The 22,623-nt window shown below is 43.1% G+C and overlaps 1 protein-coding gene across 6 annotated transcripts in view; it reads right to left on the bottom strand.

Moving 5' to 3' along the window:
- DYM (dymeclin) overlaps positions 1-22,389 on the bottom strand; it is a 169,420-nt gene extending 147,031 nt beyond the window's left edge. The window contains exons 1-3 of one of the 6 annotated variants that reach the window (XM_081212836.1): positions 22,082-22,389; positions 7,187-7,253; positions 6,306-6,495 (exon numbers count right to left, since the gene is read on the bottom strand). In XM_081212836.1, the coding sequence (XP_081068962.1) occupies positions 6,306-6,445 (140 nt within the window). In that variant the 5' untranslated portion in view covers positions 6,446-6,495; positions 7,187-7,253; positions 22,082-22,389. Of the gene's footprint in view, positions 1-6,305; positions 6,496-7,186; positions 7,254-19,139; positions 19,158-21,919; positions 22,052-22,081 lie in introns of those variants that run through there. The other 5 variants (XM_081212841.1, XM_081212837.1, XM_081212838.1 and 2 more) reach the window with 5 other exon arrangements.
- Between the last annotated feature and the right edge of the window lie 234 nt (positions 22,390-22,623).

The following is a 22,623-nucleotide window of genomic DNA, read 5'->3' as shown; positions in this document are numbered from 1 at the left end:
CTTTCTCTCAAGATGGAACATGGGTTATGTCTCTTTCAATCACTTTAATCTGCAGAGCCTTAAGCACAGCCCTCCCCTTATGCACAAGCTAAGACAAAGACAAGTGGCAGTGGCCAACTGAAATGTCTATTATACTATCACACAAGCAACCACACAAACAAGAAAACAACTGAAACATCTACAACTGAAATATCTAAAAGCAATCCCAATACAGTTGGCAGAATGGGAAAGTTATCCACTTAAAATGCTTGGTCATGGTAGGTGCTGAAAAGAGAACAGAGAGAATATCTGTTTAAAATTTCACAGGAGGGAATTCCAAAAGCCTGCACCTACAAAGTGCAGTGATCAGTTGGGTATATAAGGGGTAAGACTATCTTGCAGGTAACATTCCTTTGACTGTAACCTAGGCTGAAGGCTGCATGTGGTGCCTAGTTTATATATCTGAGTTTCGAACACTCCTTTCAGGTATCCTGGTCCCAAGCTGTACACCAAAACCAGCACCGTGAACTGATCCCAAGATGCTGCAGCAGTTTTTTGCACTGGCCCCCTCACTGCAGACTGCAGTGAATGTGGATGTTGTGTCAAAATTGCTATGGAGCAGGGGTAAGCAACCCAAGGCCCGGGGGCGGGATAAGACCCAATTGCCTTCTAAATCCGGCCCATGGACGGTCCATGAATCAGCGTGTTTTTACATGAGCAGAATGTGTCCTTTATATTTGGCTTATTTGTGGGGCCTGGCTGGTGTTTTTACATGAGTAGAATGTGTGCTTTTATTTGAAATGCATCTCTGGGTTATTTGTGGGGCATAGAAATTCGTTCATTTCCCCCCCCCCCATATAGTCTGGCCCGAGGGCTGAAAAAGGTTGCTGACCCCTGCTATGGAGGGTCTAAAACTCCATGTCCTGGGTAGATGTTAACAGGCGTCGGACAATTTGAAAAGCTCCACTGGACAGCCACTTGAGGATGCAATAGAGGCAAAGAAGTGGGTCTTTTTCACTGCCCTCACCATAACACAGTAGGCAGAGTTATGTTGTCAGATGTGCTTAGTCAGCTTCACAGCACATCTTTCACCTGCACTAAAGCAGCCATCCAGCCTGTTTCTTTGGCCTTACTTACCCGATATACCAAGGGCTTCAACAGGGTCACTTGCTCTACCTAATAGAACCCCCATCCCACCCGAGCTTTCAGGAATTCATTAAGATTCTATTGGTGTCTGGTGAGGACAATTTTAACCTGTTCACCCCAAGCATCTCTTGCTGCTCACACTCTGGACAGGGTTAAGGAGCTCTTTGCCTCATTTTGGGCTGATGTGGAAGCAGCCAATGTTACTGGTTCTTCAAACACTTGCTCAGAATAAAATATGGTCCCTGTAAAAATTAGTTACAAACCAAGGATCCAAGAAGAAAAATAGGTGTCTGAAAAATAGCTTGTGAGGTTGAAAAAATCCTGCCTGCCATGGGATGGAGGACAGTTAGCATATCAAAGGAAGACTTGATTTGCCTCAAGGTTGGCTCAGACATGCAAATACATATTTATACTTAGATGATTGTGTCCAGTTCTGGGCACCACAGTTCAAGAAGGACACTGACAAACTGGAACGTGTCCAGAGGAGGGCAACCAAAATGGTCAAAGGCCTGGAAACGATGCCTTATGAGGAACAGCTAAGGGAGCTGGGCATGTTTAGCCTGGAGAAGAGGAGGTTAAGGGGTGATATGATAGCCATGTTCAAATATATAAAAGGATGTCATATAGAGGAGGGAGAAAGGTTGTTTTCTGCTGCTCCAGAGAAGCGGACACGGAGCAATGGATCCAAACTACAAGAAAGAAGATCCCACCTAAACATTAGGAAGAACTTCCTGACAGTAAGAGCTGTTCGACAGTGGAATTTGCTGCCAGGGAGTGTGGTGGAGTCTCCTTCTTTGGAGGTCTTTAAGCAGAGGCTTGACAACCATATGTCAGGAGTGCTCTGATGGTGTTTCCTGCTTGGCAGGGGGTTGGACTCGATGGCCCTTGTGGTCTATTCCAACTCTATGATTCTATGATTCTATTCTATGATTGGCAACTGAATATGAGAACTGGCTGCACTGAAAAGCATTGTGTTTCACAGAATATTAAAGATATGTTGGTGTTACGTGTAAGATCAAATACTCAAACTTAGAAGTGAACAATGAATGTTACAGGCATCAGTATGAAGTCAGGAAGCAACACTCACATAATGGCACAACCAGCAGAAATACCCTGAATTAATTCTTCAAGGAACAGCTAGTACTCAGTACTCATTTGCAATGTGCTAACCATTGTTCACCAAAGATGATGGGAGAAAAAGACATTTTCCATAAATGATGCATATATTCCCTACATTTTTTTAAAAAAAGAATGATACTTATCAACAGTAATCTTAGTTTTAACTGATGGGCTTTCAATGCTACTCTTGGGAAAACTTTGCACAATCCTTGATAATTATCTCACACAGCTACTTAATTTTAATTGTTTCACAACACTGGCAATAATAAGTGACTACACAGTCAAAGTGATGTTAAATTAAGTCAAGAAACATTTACAAGCTTGACATAGAAAATTCACCCTGCCTTGCAGGTTTAAACCACATTCTCCAGGTTGAAGTGAAGGACTCTGGAGCAAAGGTTTCAACAAGTTTACACCTGCTAGGTATGTCAAGGTAAAGCCTGCACCGACAGTGACCAAGATTCCTATTGCTACAAAGCTAAGGAACCAGAACCATTTCCATCTATACTACAGGACTCAATAGTGAATATTACTAGCATCACTGCTGTTTCTGCACACTTGGGTTTCTCCAAGACAAATGGCAAGGATGCTAGGATCAATGTTCCCTTGAACAAACAATAAGAAATAGACAAGTTACTTATGAAGGAAGTGCTTACCTGTGATTAGAGCACAGAATGACTGACTAGTTATGGATAGGGAAGATTTGTTTTCTTTTTTTTCACAGTGGGAGATGGAGAAGTGAAAAAGACAATAGAAGGAGATGGTTTCCAACTTATTAAAGGACGGCCAAACCGGACAAAACAGCATTCAGTAGGGAAAGGCAGGGCAACTGGTGAGGATAGGAAGGATTAAGGAAGGAATAGGAAACCTGTGGCCCACCAAATATTGTCGCATTTCAACACTCGTTACTCCAGCCAGCATACCCAATATTCAGGGGCAATGGGAGGTATGTTCCAACAACATCTGCAGGACCACAGATTATCAATCAAAGCCACATAAAGGAAGTGCATATGAACATTTTTGTTCATTAGTCACACACTTGTACTGATTGTGAATTACACCTAGCTCCCATAGACCAAGGGCAATTAACCATGGATCAGGGAAGAGAGATGTACAACTCAGCTTGTACAGGACCACTCACACAAAGTATTGCTTTATGGAGGGAAGATTGTGAAAAGCTTTCAAATGATACCTTATATAGACATACCGCATTGAACATACAGTGGTGCCCCGCAAGACGAATGCCTCGCAAGACGAAAAACTCGCTAGACGAAAGGGTTTTTCAGTTTTGCGTTGCTTCGCTAGACGAATTTCCCTATGGGCTTGCTTCGCAAGACAAAAACGTCTTGTGCTTTTTTCTTAAAGCCGCTTGAAGAGGCGCAGTTGCAACGGACCGTGCTTCGCAAGACGAAAAACATCGCAAGATGAAAAGACTCGCGGAACGAATTATTTTCGTCTTGCAAGGCACCACTGTACCAGTTTCCTCTCCACACATACCAATCTAGATAAGGCCACTAAAATAGTTTTAAAACCACACCTGTTTAACAATTACACACAATATCATAACTGACATGTTAACAATAACAAAAAGGAACACTACAAACGGTGACTTGAGTGGAATCTACACACATGTTAAAAACGTTATGAAAATGCTTTTTGTTAAAATCGTTTTGCTATAGCTCACAGTTGCCATCTAGCGTCACAACTGTATATTGCAATTTACAACACATTCAAAACGTTTTATCTGCAGCTGCATAGCTGAGTCCCTGAACATTCATTTCAGTTTTTCTTCATGCTTCCTGTCAGGGTATCTGAACAAGTGCATATACACCCACAGATACAGCTCCATTATTTTTTAGAAAAAATAGGCTACGTATTAGGCCAACCTAGCAGATGGGTGAGGGAACAGCAGGTAAAAATTAGCCATGACCAAACAGAGTGGGAACACAGTCCAAAACGCATTTTGAAAGAGTACAAATAGAAAAATGTGCTCACATGTTTGAAACAGTATGTTATTTTGATAAAAGCAGGTTGAAGGCTCATTGAAATATACATGCGGAAGGGTATTATTACTTCCTTGCCCATAGGAGTAGCCTTAACTGCCCAAGATACAAATACAGGAGGTGACCATTTCATGCAGGGGTTCCATTCCTGGCTCCCATGGCCCATTTTGTCTTCTCCCAAAAGGACCCAAGCATCGGCGATCACATGTCAATTGGGCACACCGAAAATGGCTGCTGCCTGTACCAGACCACAGAAGTATAGGTGCTAGAGAGGAGAGGGGCAAGCACCCCAACAAGCAAGTAGCTGAATGAAGGAAAGGCACTTAGCACACACAAATGGTAACTGAATCAAACTGGGAATTAAAATAAGGCTGCAATCCTGAACATACTTGCTTGAAAGTTAACTCCATGTCTCTACACATCATTTTCCCTATATGGGCTCACATTGGTACAGTTAGTGGGAGAAATAAACTATGTGTTTGGTCATGAAGACAGCACACATGTGCACATGTTAAGAAGGGACAAGTGGCAGCAATGAACACAGATCTGCATGGAGCCTTTTACTTATACTTGCACAGAAGAAACATTATGTGCCAAGCAGCCGTAAGAGTTGGCGAACAGAGCAGTGGTGTTTGTTCAGTAAAATGCAAGATTAATTGTGGTATTTATCAGAACTGATGGGGGGAAGGAGTTTGTAAAGCAAATCATGCATTACTATTGTGAAATGAGTAAGAGTTCAACCTTATTTTTAACTTAAGTGAGCAAAGCACTCAAGTTTTGTAGGCTAAGTTATTTCACTGGTAAACAGATGCAGAAGAGCAGAATGTATTAATGCAGACATTAAAAAAAAATCTGGCTGGTTCAACCATGATTTACTGCTAGGAGAGTTGGGCTTGTGCACACACTGATACACAGGGTATTTTGTGGTAAACTATAGCTTGCCTGCAAACCAGTCTGAACTGGCTTGCAGGCAAACAAATGTTTATGCAAACCATGGTTTGTCAATTCAGAAGTCACAGGAAACTATGGTCATATCTGTTAAAGGAAAATCAGAGTGTGTGAAAGGAAGAGGAGAGGAGAGTGTGCGTGGATATCTATTTTTGTGTGCTGGGAAGCTGCACCCAAACACAGCTTCTTCATGTAAGAACAAATAGTAAAACAAGACAGGTGAGAGATCATCACACACTTGATAATGTCTATGTGATTTGCATCCATTTTCTGCCTGGAAATTCTATTTATGTAAAAAAACACTTTACATCTGAAGTGTCCATTAAGCTACAGTAATTGCATGCTCTCTCAATTGCTTTCCTCTCATACAGCAGCGCCATCTAGTGCTAAGCACAACATAGTGCATTTTTAATCAATTCTCAGACGCAAATGAATAATGGTTTTGATTAAAAAACACCACTTGGGAATCCAAAATCACGACACTCAAGTAACTCTCAGTTGAAAATGAACTTGGCATACACAAATAATACAGTAATATGGCTGAATTCATAGAAAGACTTCAACAACTAAATAAATACACTTTAAGCTCTTTAGATCCTCTATATTTACACCAATAGTTATTGTAAAGAACAGGAATATGCTTTCTCATCTGAGCATCTAAGAAGACATCCACAAATTAGTGAATGAGTTCATGACAAGCATGTAAACTTACCTCAACTCCCTTTGTGACACCTGGAAGTACCTTAATCCACAAATAACAGAAAGAATGGCTATTACTGTCACTAGGTAGGGCTGCTAAATCACTGAAAGGCGGCACTTGTGTCTCCCCTCCTTCCACTATTCTATCACTCCCTTCACCCAATCCCTTTTTTCACCTGCTGAAAGGCAAAATCGGAGTCCTGCTTGCTACAGCAGATAAGGAATGAGGGTGAGCATAAAGCACAGTGGCTGCATACTGTATCTGGGCTGAAGAGCTTTTTAAATAAAGAGGCACCATCTGCAGGCAGAGGGCTAGAAACACTAGCTGCAAAATACAAGCAAATGAAAGTCACAACCACCCAAGAGCTTCAGACTACTTTAAATCTTTTACACATTTACTAAACACCTTACCTGTTTGTTGGGGTATTAAAGCTAAAAGAGAGCAGTTGATTCCAGAATGGGTCATTCTCAGAGATTCTCTCTCGTCCTGACAATTTTTTTAAGTATTCATTTTCTGGAAGCTCATTGACGCTGCTGCTACTTGCTCCCATTTTTTATTATTTGGTCTGCACTTTAAGATTTCATGTCACTGAAGGAAAACCTACGAAGAGATTGTGGGGGGATTAAAATGCACTAATAGCACACTTCTTTTTTTGCAAAGAATACACAAAATAATCTGAGCAAGAAATAAAATACTAATTTCATGCCACCCCACCCCCAAAACTGGAGAATTAAACCAGACCAAAAGTTACTGATTTGTGAAATGAATGATCAGAAAATGCAAGTGTTCAGGAATCGTAATACAGTAAACTGATATTGTACGGAGATAGTGCTATAGAAAATAAAATAGTTTTGCTGAATTTTTTTAATGATGTCCAAAACAAAAAAAATGAACTCATATAGGAAACTTTTAATGGAAGGCCTTCTCCATTTCAAAAGAGGTTTGCAGTGCAAGGGCTGCTACCAAGAAGCACAATCCTAAAGCCCACTTGAACATGCTGAACTTTGAATCCTTGTCTCCAGCTGCAAGCGTACACAATCCTATTACTTGAAAGTAAGTCCTATTAAACTTAGTGGGACACATTTCTAAGAAGACATGCATAGGACTTCACTCTTATTGAATGAAACAAAGATGCAAGAGGACCACATTATGTTCAGAAATGGAACATGCCAAATGTACTTAGCATTATGTTGACAGAAATCAATATGCTGCCTTTTCACCATCAATGTTGCAGGAGTTCCGTAGCATTTGAATAACATGAAAGTGTCTGTGTGCCAAAAGACCTACTTACCTTTAGAATTTCTGATTGTCTTGCTGAGCAAATCTCATGTTCCCTTTAGAATAGGGCACAACAGCCGCTACAAAATGAAAGATATAGAAAATACAAAGTTATTCAAGCAGCAGTGACAAGATTTCCTATTTTGCTCACTCATATGGCATATTTACACATAGAGAATCAGTCCTCATGGAACACACCTCATCCAGTAAGTTACTAGGAAGTTAATTAGTAACCCTTTCTTACTCACTAATGCATCCTGTTTCATGGCAATTTAATAACTAATGCAAACATCACCATCAAGCCACTGTTATGCAGGTGTCAAAGAACTTTCTCTCAGTGGTAAGAAGGCACACTAGAAGATCTGAAAGTTATTAATGGCAATAGTTAATTCCCTCCCCCATATTCCCCTCTACTTACTTATATTTCACTACTTATATTTCACTGTCTAAAGTTGCAGTCCCTTAAGCTGTTCCCATTGGTGCCAGAATATCCCCAGACAATTGTGCCGCTGCTGCGTTTTTGTTCTGTTTTTTAATCCTGGCAAGGCTTGCTTCAAAATAAAGTACAGTGGTACCTCGCAAGTCGAACGGAATCCGTTCCGGAAGTCCGTTCGGCTTCCAAAACGTTCAGAAGCTGCGGAAGTTGTGTCGGACGTTCAGCTTCCAAAGAACGTTCGCACTCACATCCGAGTTTGCAGCATTCGGGAGCCAAAACGTTCGACTCACAAGGCGTTCAGGATCCAAGGTACAACTGTACTTACCAGCAGTTGCCGACCATCTTTATTTTCCCAGAATGTGAACCCAGAAGGTCAAATTGTTACATTTATTATATAAAGCCCTTAACAGCTTGGACTTACACTTTGGTACTCCTTGGCTACTAACACCAGGCAAGCACCTTCACTCTACTCTTTTTAGCACATCCTTAAAATATTTTTGTTCTAACAAACCCATCCAGACAAATAGAAGTTATGTGTGCTTTATTTCTTTTCAGCAATTCTTGATTTTAATCGCCTTTCAAAAAAACCAAAAAATTGTTTTTAACTGTGAGCCAGAGGGCCATAGAGTCTTCGTTAAACTGTTCAGCTAGGGGGCAGGAAGTCTCTGCAGGCAATTTCAGCTGGAGCAATGTATTGCCAGCTCAAAATGTCTGAAACCGATCTCACGATCTGAACACCACACAAGTTTCTGACAATTTACCAATATATTGTCCAGCTCTAGAAATAGGTAATCAAGCCTTTATTCCCTCCCAGTCTACCTGTGAACTCAATGTGTGAGGAGGTCTAAGCTCAGTGCTCCAGCCACATGGCTTTTACAAGCCTCTCTCACATCCCTATAGCAATAGTTTAGGAACTTTCACCACTCTGGAACTAAGCTACGTTTTACCGCCTGTGCAACTTTTGTGACTGATATATGGAAAGACACGTGAATCTGACTACTGGCTTGCCAACAGTACATGTGAAAAGAATCTAGCTTAACAAGCTTAACATGAGTCCATAGAGTGGTGCAGCAGCCAAAAAAAAAAAAAAAGCTAACGCTATTCTAGGCTGCATCAAAGTGTTCAGGTCAATGAAGTCATAGTACCACTCTAGTCTGCCTTGGCACACCTAGAATACTGTTTCCGGTTCTGTACACCACAACTTAAGAAGGATATTGACAAACTGGAACATGTGCAGAGGAGGGCAGCCAAGATGATCTAGGGTTTGGAAACTAAGCCTTATAATGAATGGTTGAAGGAGCTGGGTATGTTTAGCCTAGAAAATAAATATCTTCAAATATCTAAAGGACTGTCCCATGGAAGAGGAAGCAAGCAAGCTTGTTTTCTCCTGCTTGGGAAGCTTCAAGTTACAAGAAAGGAGATTCCATCAGGAATAACTTTCAGAAGGCAAGAGCTATTTGACAGTGGAACGGACTTCTTCAGACAGTGGTGGACTCTCCTTCCTTGGAGGTTTTTTAGCAAAGACTGGATGGCCATTCCTGCACTGCAGGGGTTGGACTAGATGATCCTCAGGGTTTGTAAGTAACCCTATCCAACATGTGGTCTTTTCCTTTGCTGGGGGAAGAGGGAAAGTCTGGAAGGAACTTTTAAAGGGAGAAATTGTGAAACTCACTTAGAAGGTTTTACAGCCTATATTTCCACACTTTAACTTGCTGCTTATTTTGTGATTTTAAATCTCTGCTGGAGTTCTCTCAACAAATAGTACTTGCCCATAACCTGGATCTTGGCATCCAGGAATTTTCTTCTTTTTATATTTTTTCTTGAATCAACACTTCAAGAATTGTTAAGTCTGTACAAACATTACATCCAAAAACTGCTATACTGGCTGCTGAGTGGCTACGATTGATGGCACTTGGGGTTTAAATGCTTGGCAGAAGTTGAACTTAACACTGATTTCCTATTGGAGCAGCACACTTTCTGGATGCAATACCACTGAGACTCTAGAGTTTGGAAAATAAGAAAACTACATTTATTACAGAAAATACATGTTTGATAGAACTAGGATCTTTCCTATCTAGCATATGCAAAAAGCCATGCTTGCTTTTTCAAGTATACATTTCAAGTATGTCTGTTCTGCAGAGAAGCATGGAGGAAGGAGGGAAGGGAGGGAGGTCAGCTCAGCAACCCTAAGAGAATCAGTCTAACACTGAAGGAAGTTCAGTGGGTCAACAAGTCAGCACCAGGATAGTGTAGGAAACTTGGAGGTCCCTCTTTATCTACCCTTCTTATGCAGGTACAGCAGCCTACAGCATAAGCGGAGTTGCAAGGGACATTTCCAACACTAACGGCAACTCTAAGCTAATTATTCCACAACCAAATGATTGCCTAAAGTCTGCCACAAATGCTTACAGTTATAATACAAGTAATCTGCAAAGACAATGTTGCTTGGGTATGGTGGCTGCCCATCCACTTCTACATTACAAAGTATATTTACAGTAATTTCAATTCCCTATCAATTCATTTAAGTTCACCCTGCCATATGCATCACTACCTATTTTAAATTACCATGAACCAGTACCACATTTTTGCAAGTTTGCAAAGTGTAGCAGTTGTCACAGAATACTATGGCATGATGTTAGAATACATTTTATCTGAAATTTTAATCCAGGGTGGTGCCTTTGCTGTTGTTTTTGTTTGTTTGTTTGTTTGTTTGTTCAATGAAAATACATAGTTTCTATGTAAGGTCTACTTGGATATTCATTATTTTGATGCCGCACTAGAATAGCAAAAATGTTCAAGCCAGATGCCTTCATTTTATGCATCTCCATTGACTGAACAACTATCCTGTTTTCCTATCTCTTAGGAATTCACCTACATATACATCTTTAAATTCAGGTTTCTGCACTGCTTTATGAGCTATCCTAAAAGTTAATCATTATGACACAGCAGGGGAAAGTCATGAGTAGAAAGGAATCATTGTCATGTAAAACTCTTAACAATATCACTTTGACTTTCAGTTATACAAGTTAGAAAGCTGCCCATCCTATTTGCTTTCTGCTCACTGTCAGGGCATAAGCTAGGAAAACAAGTTACAACAAATGGTAAACTTCCAAATCCATAGTCAAAAATCATTAAAGTCAAACTTGAGCAAATCCACCATGACATGCCCTGTGGCTGCTACTACTTTTCCAGAATACCTATTAAATACTTTGGCACATGCACACAGGCATACAATATCCCAGTTATCTGGATCCTTTTGCTTTTGACATGTTTATGACTTGACAGCAAAATACTGATCATCATGATGAGACAGATACACAAGGAGGGAGGGTTTCTACATTACAAGATCTTCTGGGAAGAGGGGCACATGTACCTGTGGTATACCCATCACACAGGATCAGGCCATCCATTTTCAGGATGCAGGCAGCTTTCACCTTCCTATGAAGTTGCCTTGCATGCTCCATTTAAGTTTGTTCTATCTATTCTGACTGGTAGAGTCTCTCCTAAGACTCGTGCACAGGTCATTCCTGGCCCTGCTGAAATATTTTCCACTGGAGATGGGACTGAAGCAAGGGACCTCTGCATACAAAGCCCATGCTCCAGCACTGAATTATGACCCTCATGCAACAGTGCCCCCACTCCCAAATGTAGTACTATGTCTGCCTCTCCCCATGGTGGGGAATGGGAGAAAACTAAGGGGTGCACTCAAGACACCACTGGAGTTATGGGGCTAAATTGGCTCCAGGTCACTAACAATAAAGCCTACTCTTTAACACATAACTCAATGCTAGGTTCTGCTTCTTGCCCTTACAGGGCAATCCTATATATGACTGTTCAACAGAAAGTCCCACTGAGTTCAATGAGACTTAGAACTAATCTATACAGTATTGGTGAGTTACAGTGGAACCTCTACTTATGGACGTAATCAGTTCCGGAGGTCCATCCGTAAGTCAATTCGGGTTGCTGGTAGAAGAGCCGTTGTGCGCAGGAGCATTCGGTGGCAGCGCGCTTCTGCGCATGTGCAGACGGCGGCAGCCACTTCTGCGTGTGCGCGAATCGCGGCAAACCCAGTATTTACTTCTGGGTTTGCCGCGGTCACAACTTGGACCAGGCCCAAGTAGACGCGGTCGTAAGTAGAGGTTCTACTGTATAACATTATAAATGTGTTATTAAAATGTGACACCGGGACTGCTGTACAGCAGTAAACGGAAAATTGCATTGTGAGCTATATAACCTTTTTTCCTTAGCATTTTTTTAGATCAGTGTAGATCCAGCTTTCCTCCCCAGTATTAAATAGGACTGCTCTCTTAAGAGTATGACAGAACATTTGAGAACTGGTATTGTACATCTCCCTAGATAATATTCAGCTTGACTCGATCACCTAATATCAGGAACACCCTGCAGTGTCTTCACCAGGCATACATCTCTGACCAAGCAGACCTGAAGAACTTAAGTGGTGTTATATAGAGAACAGCTGAAGAAATACTACAAAATACACTTATTTGTAAACCAGACTGAGCAACAGGGGGCCTGGCAGTAGAAAGGAACACAAAAATAATGACATCTGCCATGTAAAAAAAAGGATTTGAAGGGAAATCAGGCAACAGATGCTCATAGAACAACCACTTCCAAAATGCTATTCTACTTTGTCCTATCAACTGTAATTGTGCAAGGTATTTCTCAGTATCTGTCCAATGTATATTACTCTGCCTTCCTTCTTGCATGGACCTTCAGGTGGCATGAACAGGGCTCCCTCCCCACCCCACATTTTATCTTCTCAACAAGGTTTGGTGTAGAGAAACCAGGATCCAAGATGAGTCTAGGCTGCCCAGTGAAGTTTCAAGGCCTCCTACGGATAGCTCAGTTAGTTAAAGCATGGTGCTGATAACACCAAGGTTGCAGGTTTGATCGCCATGTGGGACAGCTGCATATTCCTGCGTTGCAGGGGATTGGACTAGATCAGGGGTCTGCAACCCGCGGCTCCGGAGCCGCATGTGGCTCTTTTACACCTTTGCCGTGGCTCCGGGCGCGGGGAGGAGGCGCATTGTGCGCCCTGACACTCCCCACTGTGGCGGGCGCTGTACTGGCTGTGACGTTGCATGGGGGCGGTGCGTGTGTTAGTCACGCACCGTCCCGACATCACCTTCCCGGTTTTGCGGCTCCCAGTTTTTTCCCCCTTCGGAAACGGGTCCAAGTGGCTCTTTTTGTCTTAAAGGTTGCAGACCCCTGGACTAGATGATCCTCAGGGTACCTTCCAACTCTACAATTCTATGATTCACGCCATAATAAATTTGTTAGTCTTTAAAGTACCACAAGGTTCTTTGTTCTTTTTGCTGCAACAAACGAAGACAGCTACCTTACTAGAAATTGCTTATAAGGACTGTTAAGATTCTGGCGGTGAGAAAATAAGATTGCATGCTGTTCCTGAATAAAACATATGGAAGAAAGTAGGACACAGAAGCAACACAACTGTCCACCTCCTTTCCTTTGGAGTGTTATCTCTTCAGTATGGAAAGCAAACTGTTGTATCCACAAATTTTTCAGCGTAATTTGGCTGGAAAGCAGCTTAAAGGCAAGTGCAGTATCCTGGAAACGAAGGTAGATATGGTTCTCAGACTGATATATGGCAGCCTTTGCCAGTTACTTGCGCCCTCAAATTTTATCTGCAGCAAGTAGGATTGTGCCTTTAGGACTGTATACCTACACTTGCTACCCTCACCACAGGTAGAAAAAAACAAGGGCACTGAGAGATCCCACATTCAGATAAATACAGGGCTTCCATGGACTCATAATAAGGGGGGAAAGGGAAGATGTTACCCTAAGGAGAAGCACACATGAACAGGCCCTAAAATTCTGGAAATAAGTACAGTGGTACCTTGGGTTAAGAACTTAATTCGTTCTGGAGGTACGTTCTTACCCTGAAACTGTTCTTAACCTGAGGTACCACTTTAGCTAATGGGGCCTTCCGCTGCCACACAATTTCTGTTCTCATCCTGAAGCAAAGTTCTTAACCCGAGGTACTATTTCTGGGTTAGAGGAGTCTGTAACCTGAAGTGTCTGTAACCTGAAGCATCTGTAACCCGAGGTACCACTGTACTGGGCAAAAGCAACCTGGCACATTCCAAGCTTGTGGGATTCTGAGACTTAACATACATTTTACCTTTGGGTTAAGAGTGTGCATGCTGCTGCTGCTTATGAGGATTTCATTCTGTGCATCTTTTATCTACTACCCCTTTTTCTTGAGCCCTGAATACCAAAGTTAAAAAATGTAATTTGTCAAGCAATGAAATGCAAATAAAACCATTACGCCAACACTACAAAGCAGATGCAACACTTTTGCTCCCAAGTGCATAAAGGAATAGTAAAGTCAAATAGTTTGTCATTCCTCCAGTAGCAAGTCTGCAGGAATGGAACAAGTTAAGCAATTAGAAGACCATCACGGACTCAGAGAGTCAAGCTCACCGTAGCATATATAGCCCTAGAGGAAAAGGCAATACACACCATCAAATCTTCTCTGCCAAATTAAAAAACTATGAACAGTACCTCAGGATACAAAAATGCAGAAACTGTAAAGCCTTTCACAGTGGTATACACATTTTACCAGCTGGCCTTTGGCAATAAACTGTTAGTTCTGCTATCTGCAATTGAGCTAGCAAGATAACCTATTAAGAGCACCGTGAGCGACAATGGAAATATAAGCTACCAAGTTACTGGGAGCCTGAACAGAAATTGTGAATTATGTAGTCATATTACCATAGTGCTACAGGACACCATATACACAGTATGCCTCCATAATGAGCAAGTGTATGCTTTGAGTATTTTATGAACTAGTACCGGATACAAGTATTCAGCAAGTTTATACAAACTGTTCAGGAAAGGTGTATTTAAGATGTATTAAACTGTTTCCTTTCCCTGCTGAGAATGTGTACAATAAAGTAATCTGGATGTAGAAAAGAACTGGAAATAGATATCACTATCTGCTCAATCACATTGCTAGTAAACGACAAAACTAGAAAAGGCACAAAAAAGACTACAGTACTCAGAAACATTACGAAGCACTCTCAAACTGAAAATGGTTCTTTATGATCTTATTCTACAGAAAGAATTTTACTCTTCAGAAAAAGAAAGTTGCAAGACAGCCACCTTACCAGGATATCGTATGTCCAGGTGTGTTTTGCTACTGGGATGGGTCCAATTGCGACCACATGGGCATTTCTGGATGCCATGATGACACCTGACATCTCCATTGGGCTGGCCCCATCAGCTTTTAAGCAGAAGAGCTTATTTATTGCATTTATACCCCACCTTTTTCTCCAATGGGTACATGGCTCACCCGCCTCACCAGTTAATCCCTACAACGGCCCTGTGAGGTAGGTTAAGAGGCTGTGACTGACTGTCACCCAGTGAGCTTCATGACAAGAGTGGGGATTTGAACCCTGATCTCCCAGTTCCTATCTGACACACTAACCACTACACCACACTGGCTTCCTAGAGTTCTTCTACTATGGGGGCAGCTATATAAATTAACTAGTTGAACAAATATGGGGAAAGCAAAATGTCACTTCTGAAATATTTTCCTTGAAGCTTTCATTTGTTTTAATCCTGGATTATTTTATTTTTATTTTTAAAATATAAAGCAGTATAGAAATGAAAATGAATAATGATGATGATGATAATTTTAAAATATCATTGCAAAAAATATAAAGGTGCCTAGACATACTGTTGTGGCGACTGTAACTTAGGTTTAAGATGCCATTTGCTGATTAGCTTACACATCTGAGTTTCTAACACTGCTTAAGTCTCTGAGGGAACATTGTGGGGACAAGCACTGGCGTAGTAAACACTCTGAAAGAAGCAAATACAAGCACAAGTGCAAAATCTCAAAATAACCACCCACCAGGAAGGAAAGACTGAGGCAAATAATACAGTTTGCAGTGGACATTCACCCCAGTATACACCAGTTCTAAAACAGTAGGTAAATTTTGATGCTCCTTACTTAGTGTACAGGCTGCGTACAATGACCATTCCATATACACAACTCACAATGTGTTCATTGTCTACAAAGCACTGAAATCCCAAATCCAGTAACAACTGTATCACCATAACTGGAACTTTTCTACTGTGGTGGTGCTGGAAATTCAAGAACTTTGTATAGAATGGTCATAGTTTCTCTCTCATAATTTACCATGTTTACAAAATGCCCTTCCTCCTGGATACTCAGGGGAATATATATGGTGGAATATTTTAGATAGATAGATAGATAGATAGATAGATAGATAGATAGATAGATAGATAGATTCTTTATTGTCATTACACTAGTGCAACATTGCACAAGTGCAACGAAATTGGATGCCATCCCTTAAAAACAGTAAAAGCAAAACAACAACAACAACCAAACAAACAAACCACCTTTCAACCACACCCACCCCCACCCCCAAAAACTCCCAGATCTCACTATCGAGTTACAGCATTCAAAAAGGCCACCGCTCTTGGATAGAAACTGTTTTTCAGTCTATTTGTCCTTGACTTGATGTTTCTATACCTCCTGCCAGAAGGCAGTAGTGCAAACAGACTGTATCCCGGGTGAGATGGATCCTGCAGGATGTTGTTTGCTTTCCTAAGGCAACGGGAACCGTACAGTTCTTCCAAAGGTGGGAGAGGGTGACCAATAATCCTTTGGGCTGTGGTTATGACCTTCTGGAGCACCTTCCTCTCTCTAGCTGTACAACTGGAGAACCAAGCACAAATACAGTATGTGAGTATGCTCTCTATGGAGCCTCGGTAGAAGGACACCAGCAGTCTCTCACTCAGATTGTTCTTTTTTAAAAGTCTGAGGAAATAAATTCTCTGCTGGGCCTTCTTCACCAGAGCAGTGGTATTTGCGCTCCAAGTCATGCCCTGATCCATAGTCACTCCCAAAAACCTGAATTCCGCCACCCTCTCCACCCGTTCCCCGTTGATATACAAGGGCTGAATGTCCGCCTTTTTTTTCCTGTAATCCACCACCAATTCCTTGGTCTTAGCCGTATTAAGAGCCAGATTGTTCTCTCCACACCAAACACAGAGCCGCTCCACCTCGTCCCGATAGGCGGACTCATCCCCTCCTGAAATGAGCCCCACCACCGTAGTATCATCAGCAAACTTGATGATTTTGTTGCTGGAGTAGATGGCTGTACAGTCATACGTATAGAGAGCATAGAGCAGGGGACTCAACACGCAACCCTGTGGTGAGCCGGTGTTAAGGCTAAGGGCTGTGGACACATGTGACCCTACTCTAACCCTCTGAGAACGTTCTGACAAAAAATCCAAAACCCAGAGACAGGTGGAGTTGGGGAGTCCAATCGTCTCTAGCTTGGACACCAGTCTATGGGGGAGGATAGTGTTAAAAGCAGAGCTAAAATCCACAAACAGCAGCCTCACATAATTCCCCGGCTGCTCCAGATGGGACAGAGCAGCATGGAGAGTGGTGGTGATAGCGTCTTCTGTGGATCTATTTGCCCTGTATGCAAACTGGTAGTTGTCAAAAGTTGATGGAAGACAAGAAATAATATGACGGCGCACCAGTTTCTCAAAACACTTCATGATGATTGGAGTCAGTGCAACTGGTCTGTAGTCATTCAAACTACTGATTGTGGATTTTTTAGGCAGAGGGACAATAGTTGACGACTTCAGGCAGGGTGGGACAATAGACTGGTGTAAGGACTTGTTGAAGATCGTAGTAAAGACCCTCGCCAGCTGATCCGCACAGCCCTTCAACACCTTTCCAGTGATGCCATCAGGTCCAGCCGCCTTCCTCGGATTCACCATCCTCAATACTTGTCTCACCTCGTGCTCCTCTACAGTGAATGAGGGGCCCCTATGGGCTGGTGGCTGTAATACCGGCGTCTCAGGTGGCTCCTTCTCGAAGCGAGCAAAGAAGAGGTTAAGCTCCTCCGCCAGCAAAGGGTCGCCGTCGACAGCGCCAAGGTTAGGTTTGTAGTTGGTAATATGCTGAATCCCCTGCCACATCTGTCTTATGTTGTTGCTCCTTAAATTATCCTCAATCCTCTGCCTATAATCCAGTTTTGCCCGTCGAATGCCCCTCTTCAAGTTTGCTCTTGCCACACTGTAAAGCTGCACCTCGCCCGACCTGAAAGCCCTGTTCCTTTCCCGCAGCAGGCACTGGACCTCTCCATTCATCCAGGGTTTTTGATTAGGATAAAACCGGATGGATTTATTTACTGTGACAGTGTCTGTGCAGTGATTGATATAGCACAGAACTGCCGCCGTGTGCTCCTCCAGGTCCGAATGATCGAAAATATCCCAATTGGTTCTCTCAAAACAGTCCTGCAGCTGGTGAATAGCACCTTCAGGCCAGATTTTAACAGATTTTAATATTTTAGGAGCCCGTTTCCTGAGTGGGATATATGCTGGTACCAGGAACAGAGACATATGGTCGGACTGGCCCAAGTGTGGCAGCTGCAAAGCCCTATAGCCGTGATTTACATTCGAATAAACTTTATCCAGTGTCTTATCCCCTCTTGTGGGGCATTTTATTTTGCACACATTCTCACAACTGTCCTAGTAAATAGGTGATGTTGAGAGACTAAGTCTGGCCCAAGGTCAAGAACCTAAGCTCCAAGACCAAACGTCGCTGCAAATGTGTCTTGCAGTCTCTTCTTCTGTCATATCAAGCACACTATAGACAACAGAACTTTAACATGAACAGTGCTCTAGAACACCACTCTGAATCCATTCACTTTTAGAGTCACAGTAAGTAACGGTCTGTTCTTATCAGTATGATGGCTCTGTAAGGTTATCTGGAACAGAAGCTGTAAAATAAGATAGCTGGAACACAGGTCATAACCCAAGCAGACCATAGAATGAGATGTATCTTACTCAGGGCAAGGAAATACTAAGGAGTGTTGTTATGTGATTAGCACTTCTACACCCATTGCCCTTCACATCAACACACCTAGGTGAAAATAGAATAACCTGAAATGTTACAGTATTTTTAGACATGGTCTAAACCTAATCATGGTTAAACTTTACGCTGGTAGCAATGTTAACTGCAGTTAAGCAAACCTTTCTACATCTAGGATTGGAAACTAGGTTTTGCACACCCATGTCTAAGGAACACAATGTCATGAAGGTCTATTTTCATCTGCAAGTGGGATGCGTGAGAGAAATTACCATAAATCAAGATTATGATCCCAATAGCAGTTATTCTATTTTAGGAGTTGTTATACCAGCCTCCATCTCCAGACTGATGCTTTTCCATTTAACTGCATATTGTGATGAGGAAGCAGCATTTGAAAAACTGGCAAACTTCATCATATTTGGCACCAGCACACCTCAATAAGGTTTACCCCTAGGTCCACACTCCCTACCTTACTCAGACTACAGATTTAGCAATGAACCAACTATCATTGATACCATTAACTTTCAAAAGAAAGCAGTTTGCTATCAGCCCCATTTTCTCTGCCTCATAAACATTTCTACAATTATGCTAGATCACAGTACCATGCCCTGCATATATGCTCTTACTTACAGGAATTTATCTTTGAAATTCAGTACTGGCAAGTTCAAAACTTACTGCCAGGCATAATCAAGGACACACCCAAGGTATGGTCAGAAGGTACCTGAAGGAGATACCTTGCTGAAGCAAAACAGGTTTCTGTCTGGACAGTTAAGTCCAGTCAAATGCGACTATGGAGTGCGGCACTCATCTCACTTTCAGGCCGAGGGAGCCAGCATGTGGCCAGCTGTCCGAGTCATGTGGTCAGCATGACTAAACTGCTTCAGGTGCAACGGAACACCATGACGGAAGCCAGAGCACACAGAAACGCTGTTTAGCTTCCCGACAGAGCACCTGGTGTGCTTTTGAACTGCTAGGTCTGCACTCTGCAGTTTAGCTAGTGCCTGGATGGGCAACCACCTAAGAACACCATTTATGCTTGCCCTTCACGGTGAAAGAAATGAGGTATACTTTAAAAAAGCAAATGAACTGACTGCACTCCCTATTAATTAACCCACCACTCACCTTGCTCATATACATGTTAAAGCTGACAAAGGGAATAATTTTTTTTTTAAAAAAAATGCTCTAGCTACCCAGATGGATGCCTCAATAGCAGGTAGTACAGATATAGTCTATTTAACCACCTTGTTATATTTACAATAAGAGTGGTTAGAAAAACAGGTACTTCTTCTTTCTAAAGCAAAGAATCATACAAGAGAAGCCTACAAAACTAAGGGGGTAATTTACTCTAGATTAACACAGGACACAAGCCGGTGCACATTTACCCAAGAGCTAGACTCACTTAACACTGGAGGACCTCACTCCTGAGTAAGCCTGCATAAGACTATCAGTGTGTGAGAGAAACATGCTGTGTGCACTATATAAAGTGGGAGGAGGTATATCTGTGTGTGCAGGGGAAACTTATCCAGTTCCCCTTCTTGAGTTGGGTATCCCCTAGCCATCACCGCCATCAGAAGTTCTGGGATAGATTAGTTGGTAGAGCATGAGACTCTTAATCTCAGGGCGGTGGGTTCAAAATATTCCCGCACTGCAGGGGGGTTGGACTAGATGATCCTAGTGGTCCCTTCCAACTCTACAATTCTATGATTCCTCAGCACCAATCCATAGAAATTGTAGACAGGGACAGGGTTTGGTCTTTCAAATTTCAGCAGCGTCCTGTGAGAGTCAAAAACTCAGCATTCCCCTGTCTCTCAATTCACTATGTCATAGCAGCGCCCACTAGGCTCAGCACTCAGTGCAACGGTGGAACCAGTCACGCTGCCCTAAATCCACACCTGTTGTAGAGTTGTGAGGGACCACAAGTGTCATCTAGTCCAACCCCCTTCAGCACAGGAATATTTTGCCCAACATAGGGCTCGACCCATAACACTGAGATTCAGAGTGACAGAGCCCCGTGCTTTATTGACCGAGCTATCCCTTAAAACAACAGCCTTCTTTAGGCACGCAGCTGCAGGCATGTTTCCAGCCTTTAAACGTTGAATTGCTCATTTTCAACTGTGCATTTCTTCTTCTTATTTACATTACTGGTAGCTTTAACACTTCCTGTAGAAAGCCATGTTTCCCAATGTGGGGCAGTTTGATTTGGGGGGGGGGGGCAATTCGAGAATGACTTATTATCAGTTAATGGCTTATTAGGCTTCCTCCACGTGAATAGTTCACTTTTTGAATACCGCATTTTTCGCCCTATAGGACGCACTTTTCCCCCTCCAAAAATGAAGGGGAAATGTGTGTGCGTCCTATGGGGCGAATGCAGGCTTTCGCTGAAGCCTGGAGAGCAAGAGGGGTCGGTGCGCACCGACCCCTCTCGCTCTCCACGCTTCGCGGACCTCTCCGCAAGCAGCGGGAGCCAGCGCTGGGCTCCCACGGCTTGCAGAGAGCTGCCTGTTTGGGGGCTGGGGTTGGGGGAAGCTCGGGCCTCCCCCGCCCCAGCCCCGCGCCTGGGGGGAAAAAATAATTTCCCCTCTTTATTTCCCCCCCCAAAAAAACTAGGTGCGCCTTATGGGACGGTGCGTCCTATAGGGCGAAAAATACGGTAATAAGAATTGTATGTCACAGAGGGAGCATCAGGGCTGGACTTAGATTTGATGAGGCCCCAAGCTACTGAAGGTAATGGGGCCCTTTATATGTCCAGCTGTCCTTTGTCAACAACAAATTGTCACTGTTTTGTGTGTTGAATATATGCTATATGGTCATTTATGGACCTAATGGGTATCTAAAGCCATTCGCACATAACAAAATATGTATTTTATCAAAGTAATTGTTGAACTGAAATACAATTAAGAAGGATATTAACAGTGAAAAATAATTAAGAAGAAGCATATTAACAGTAAAATCATGATTAAGCTCTAACTTAAAATGATTTTTTATTCATAACAAACTTTATAATGAAATGATTTTAGAATGTATCATTTTACTGTTGTTAGCTGCTCTGAGCCCAGCTTTGGCTGGGGAGTGCGGGATATAAATAAAATGTTATTATTTTATTAATAATGCAAACACATTGACATTTGGCAATAACAAAATTTCCTTTAGAAGCACCTTTTTCCCCCGTTAATTTTTTCTGGGGCCCTCAAGAGTGTGGGGGCCTAAGCTACAGCTTGTTTTAGCTTATAGGTAAATTTGGCACTGGGGGTGGGGATCAGGATTTTAGAGATGCTTAGGTGGGGGTAGAGCCCCCCAAAAAGGTTGGGATCCACTGTGGAGGCAAATGTCTATCTATATAGCAGCATATAACTATATAAATAAGCCACCTCTCTCCCCTCCCCCCCGACCCCTCGTGCCCCCAAACTCACCTGACCTCCCCACCAACTGTCATGGCTACAAAAAGGGGGCCCTCCCCTCATCCCTGCGACACACGAAGGGCTGTCCTCCCGTCCCTCCCGGCCTCAGAGAGGGGATGCTAAGCAGGGAAGCCCTGCATGAAGCTGAGGGAGGAGGAGGCGGCCGCGACTCACCGGGCTCCGGGCTCCGAGAAAGGGGTGGGCTGGGTCGGTAGGGGGAGTGCGGGAACGGAACCTGACGCTCCCCTCCGGCGCCCCGCGGGATTCTCCTCAGGGACTCTTTTGCTTGCGCGCCTCCACGGCTCGCTCGCGTGAGGGGGGAGAGAGAAAGCGCGGCCCCGCCTCTTCTACATTTGTGGGAGGGGGCGGGCTACGTACGCAGTCGGGCGCGCGCCCGCGAGCGAACCTTTCAGTCAGTCAGCCGCTCGGAACTCAAACCGCCTCCATCTTTCCACGTCGTCGTAGTCGTCGCCTGTGAGAAGCGGGGGGGGGGGGTACGGAATCGGTCACGTGCGCTTGCCACGCCTCTCCCAGAGTTCCGCCCCGCCCCCGCCCGCTTCGTTTTGCAAAGCGGCGAAGAAGCGAAAGCGGGCTTTGAGGCGACCGAAGTGTATGCTGGGAGATGTAGTCCCAACCCGAAGACGGACTCTACGCAGGCGACTCTAGGAGGGGATGCTGCGGCCGCCAACTACGCTGTGGAACTCCCTGCCTCTTGA

The sequence above is a fragment of the Podarcis bocagei genome (genome assembly GCF_964188305.1).
Source record: "Podarcis bocagei genome assembly, chromosome: 11".
NCBI classification, from domain to species: Eukaryota; Metazoa; Chordata; class Lepidosauria; order Squamata; family Lacertidae; genus Podarcis; species Podarcis bocagei.
This window is presented reverse-complemented; position numbering and strand designations above follow the sequence as displayed.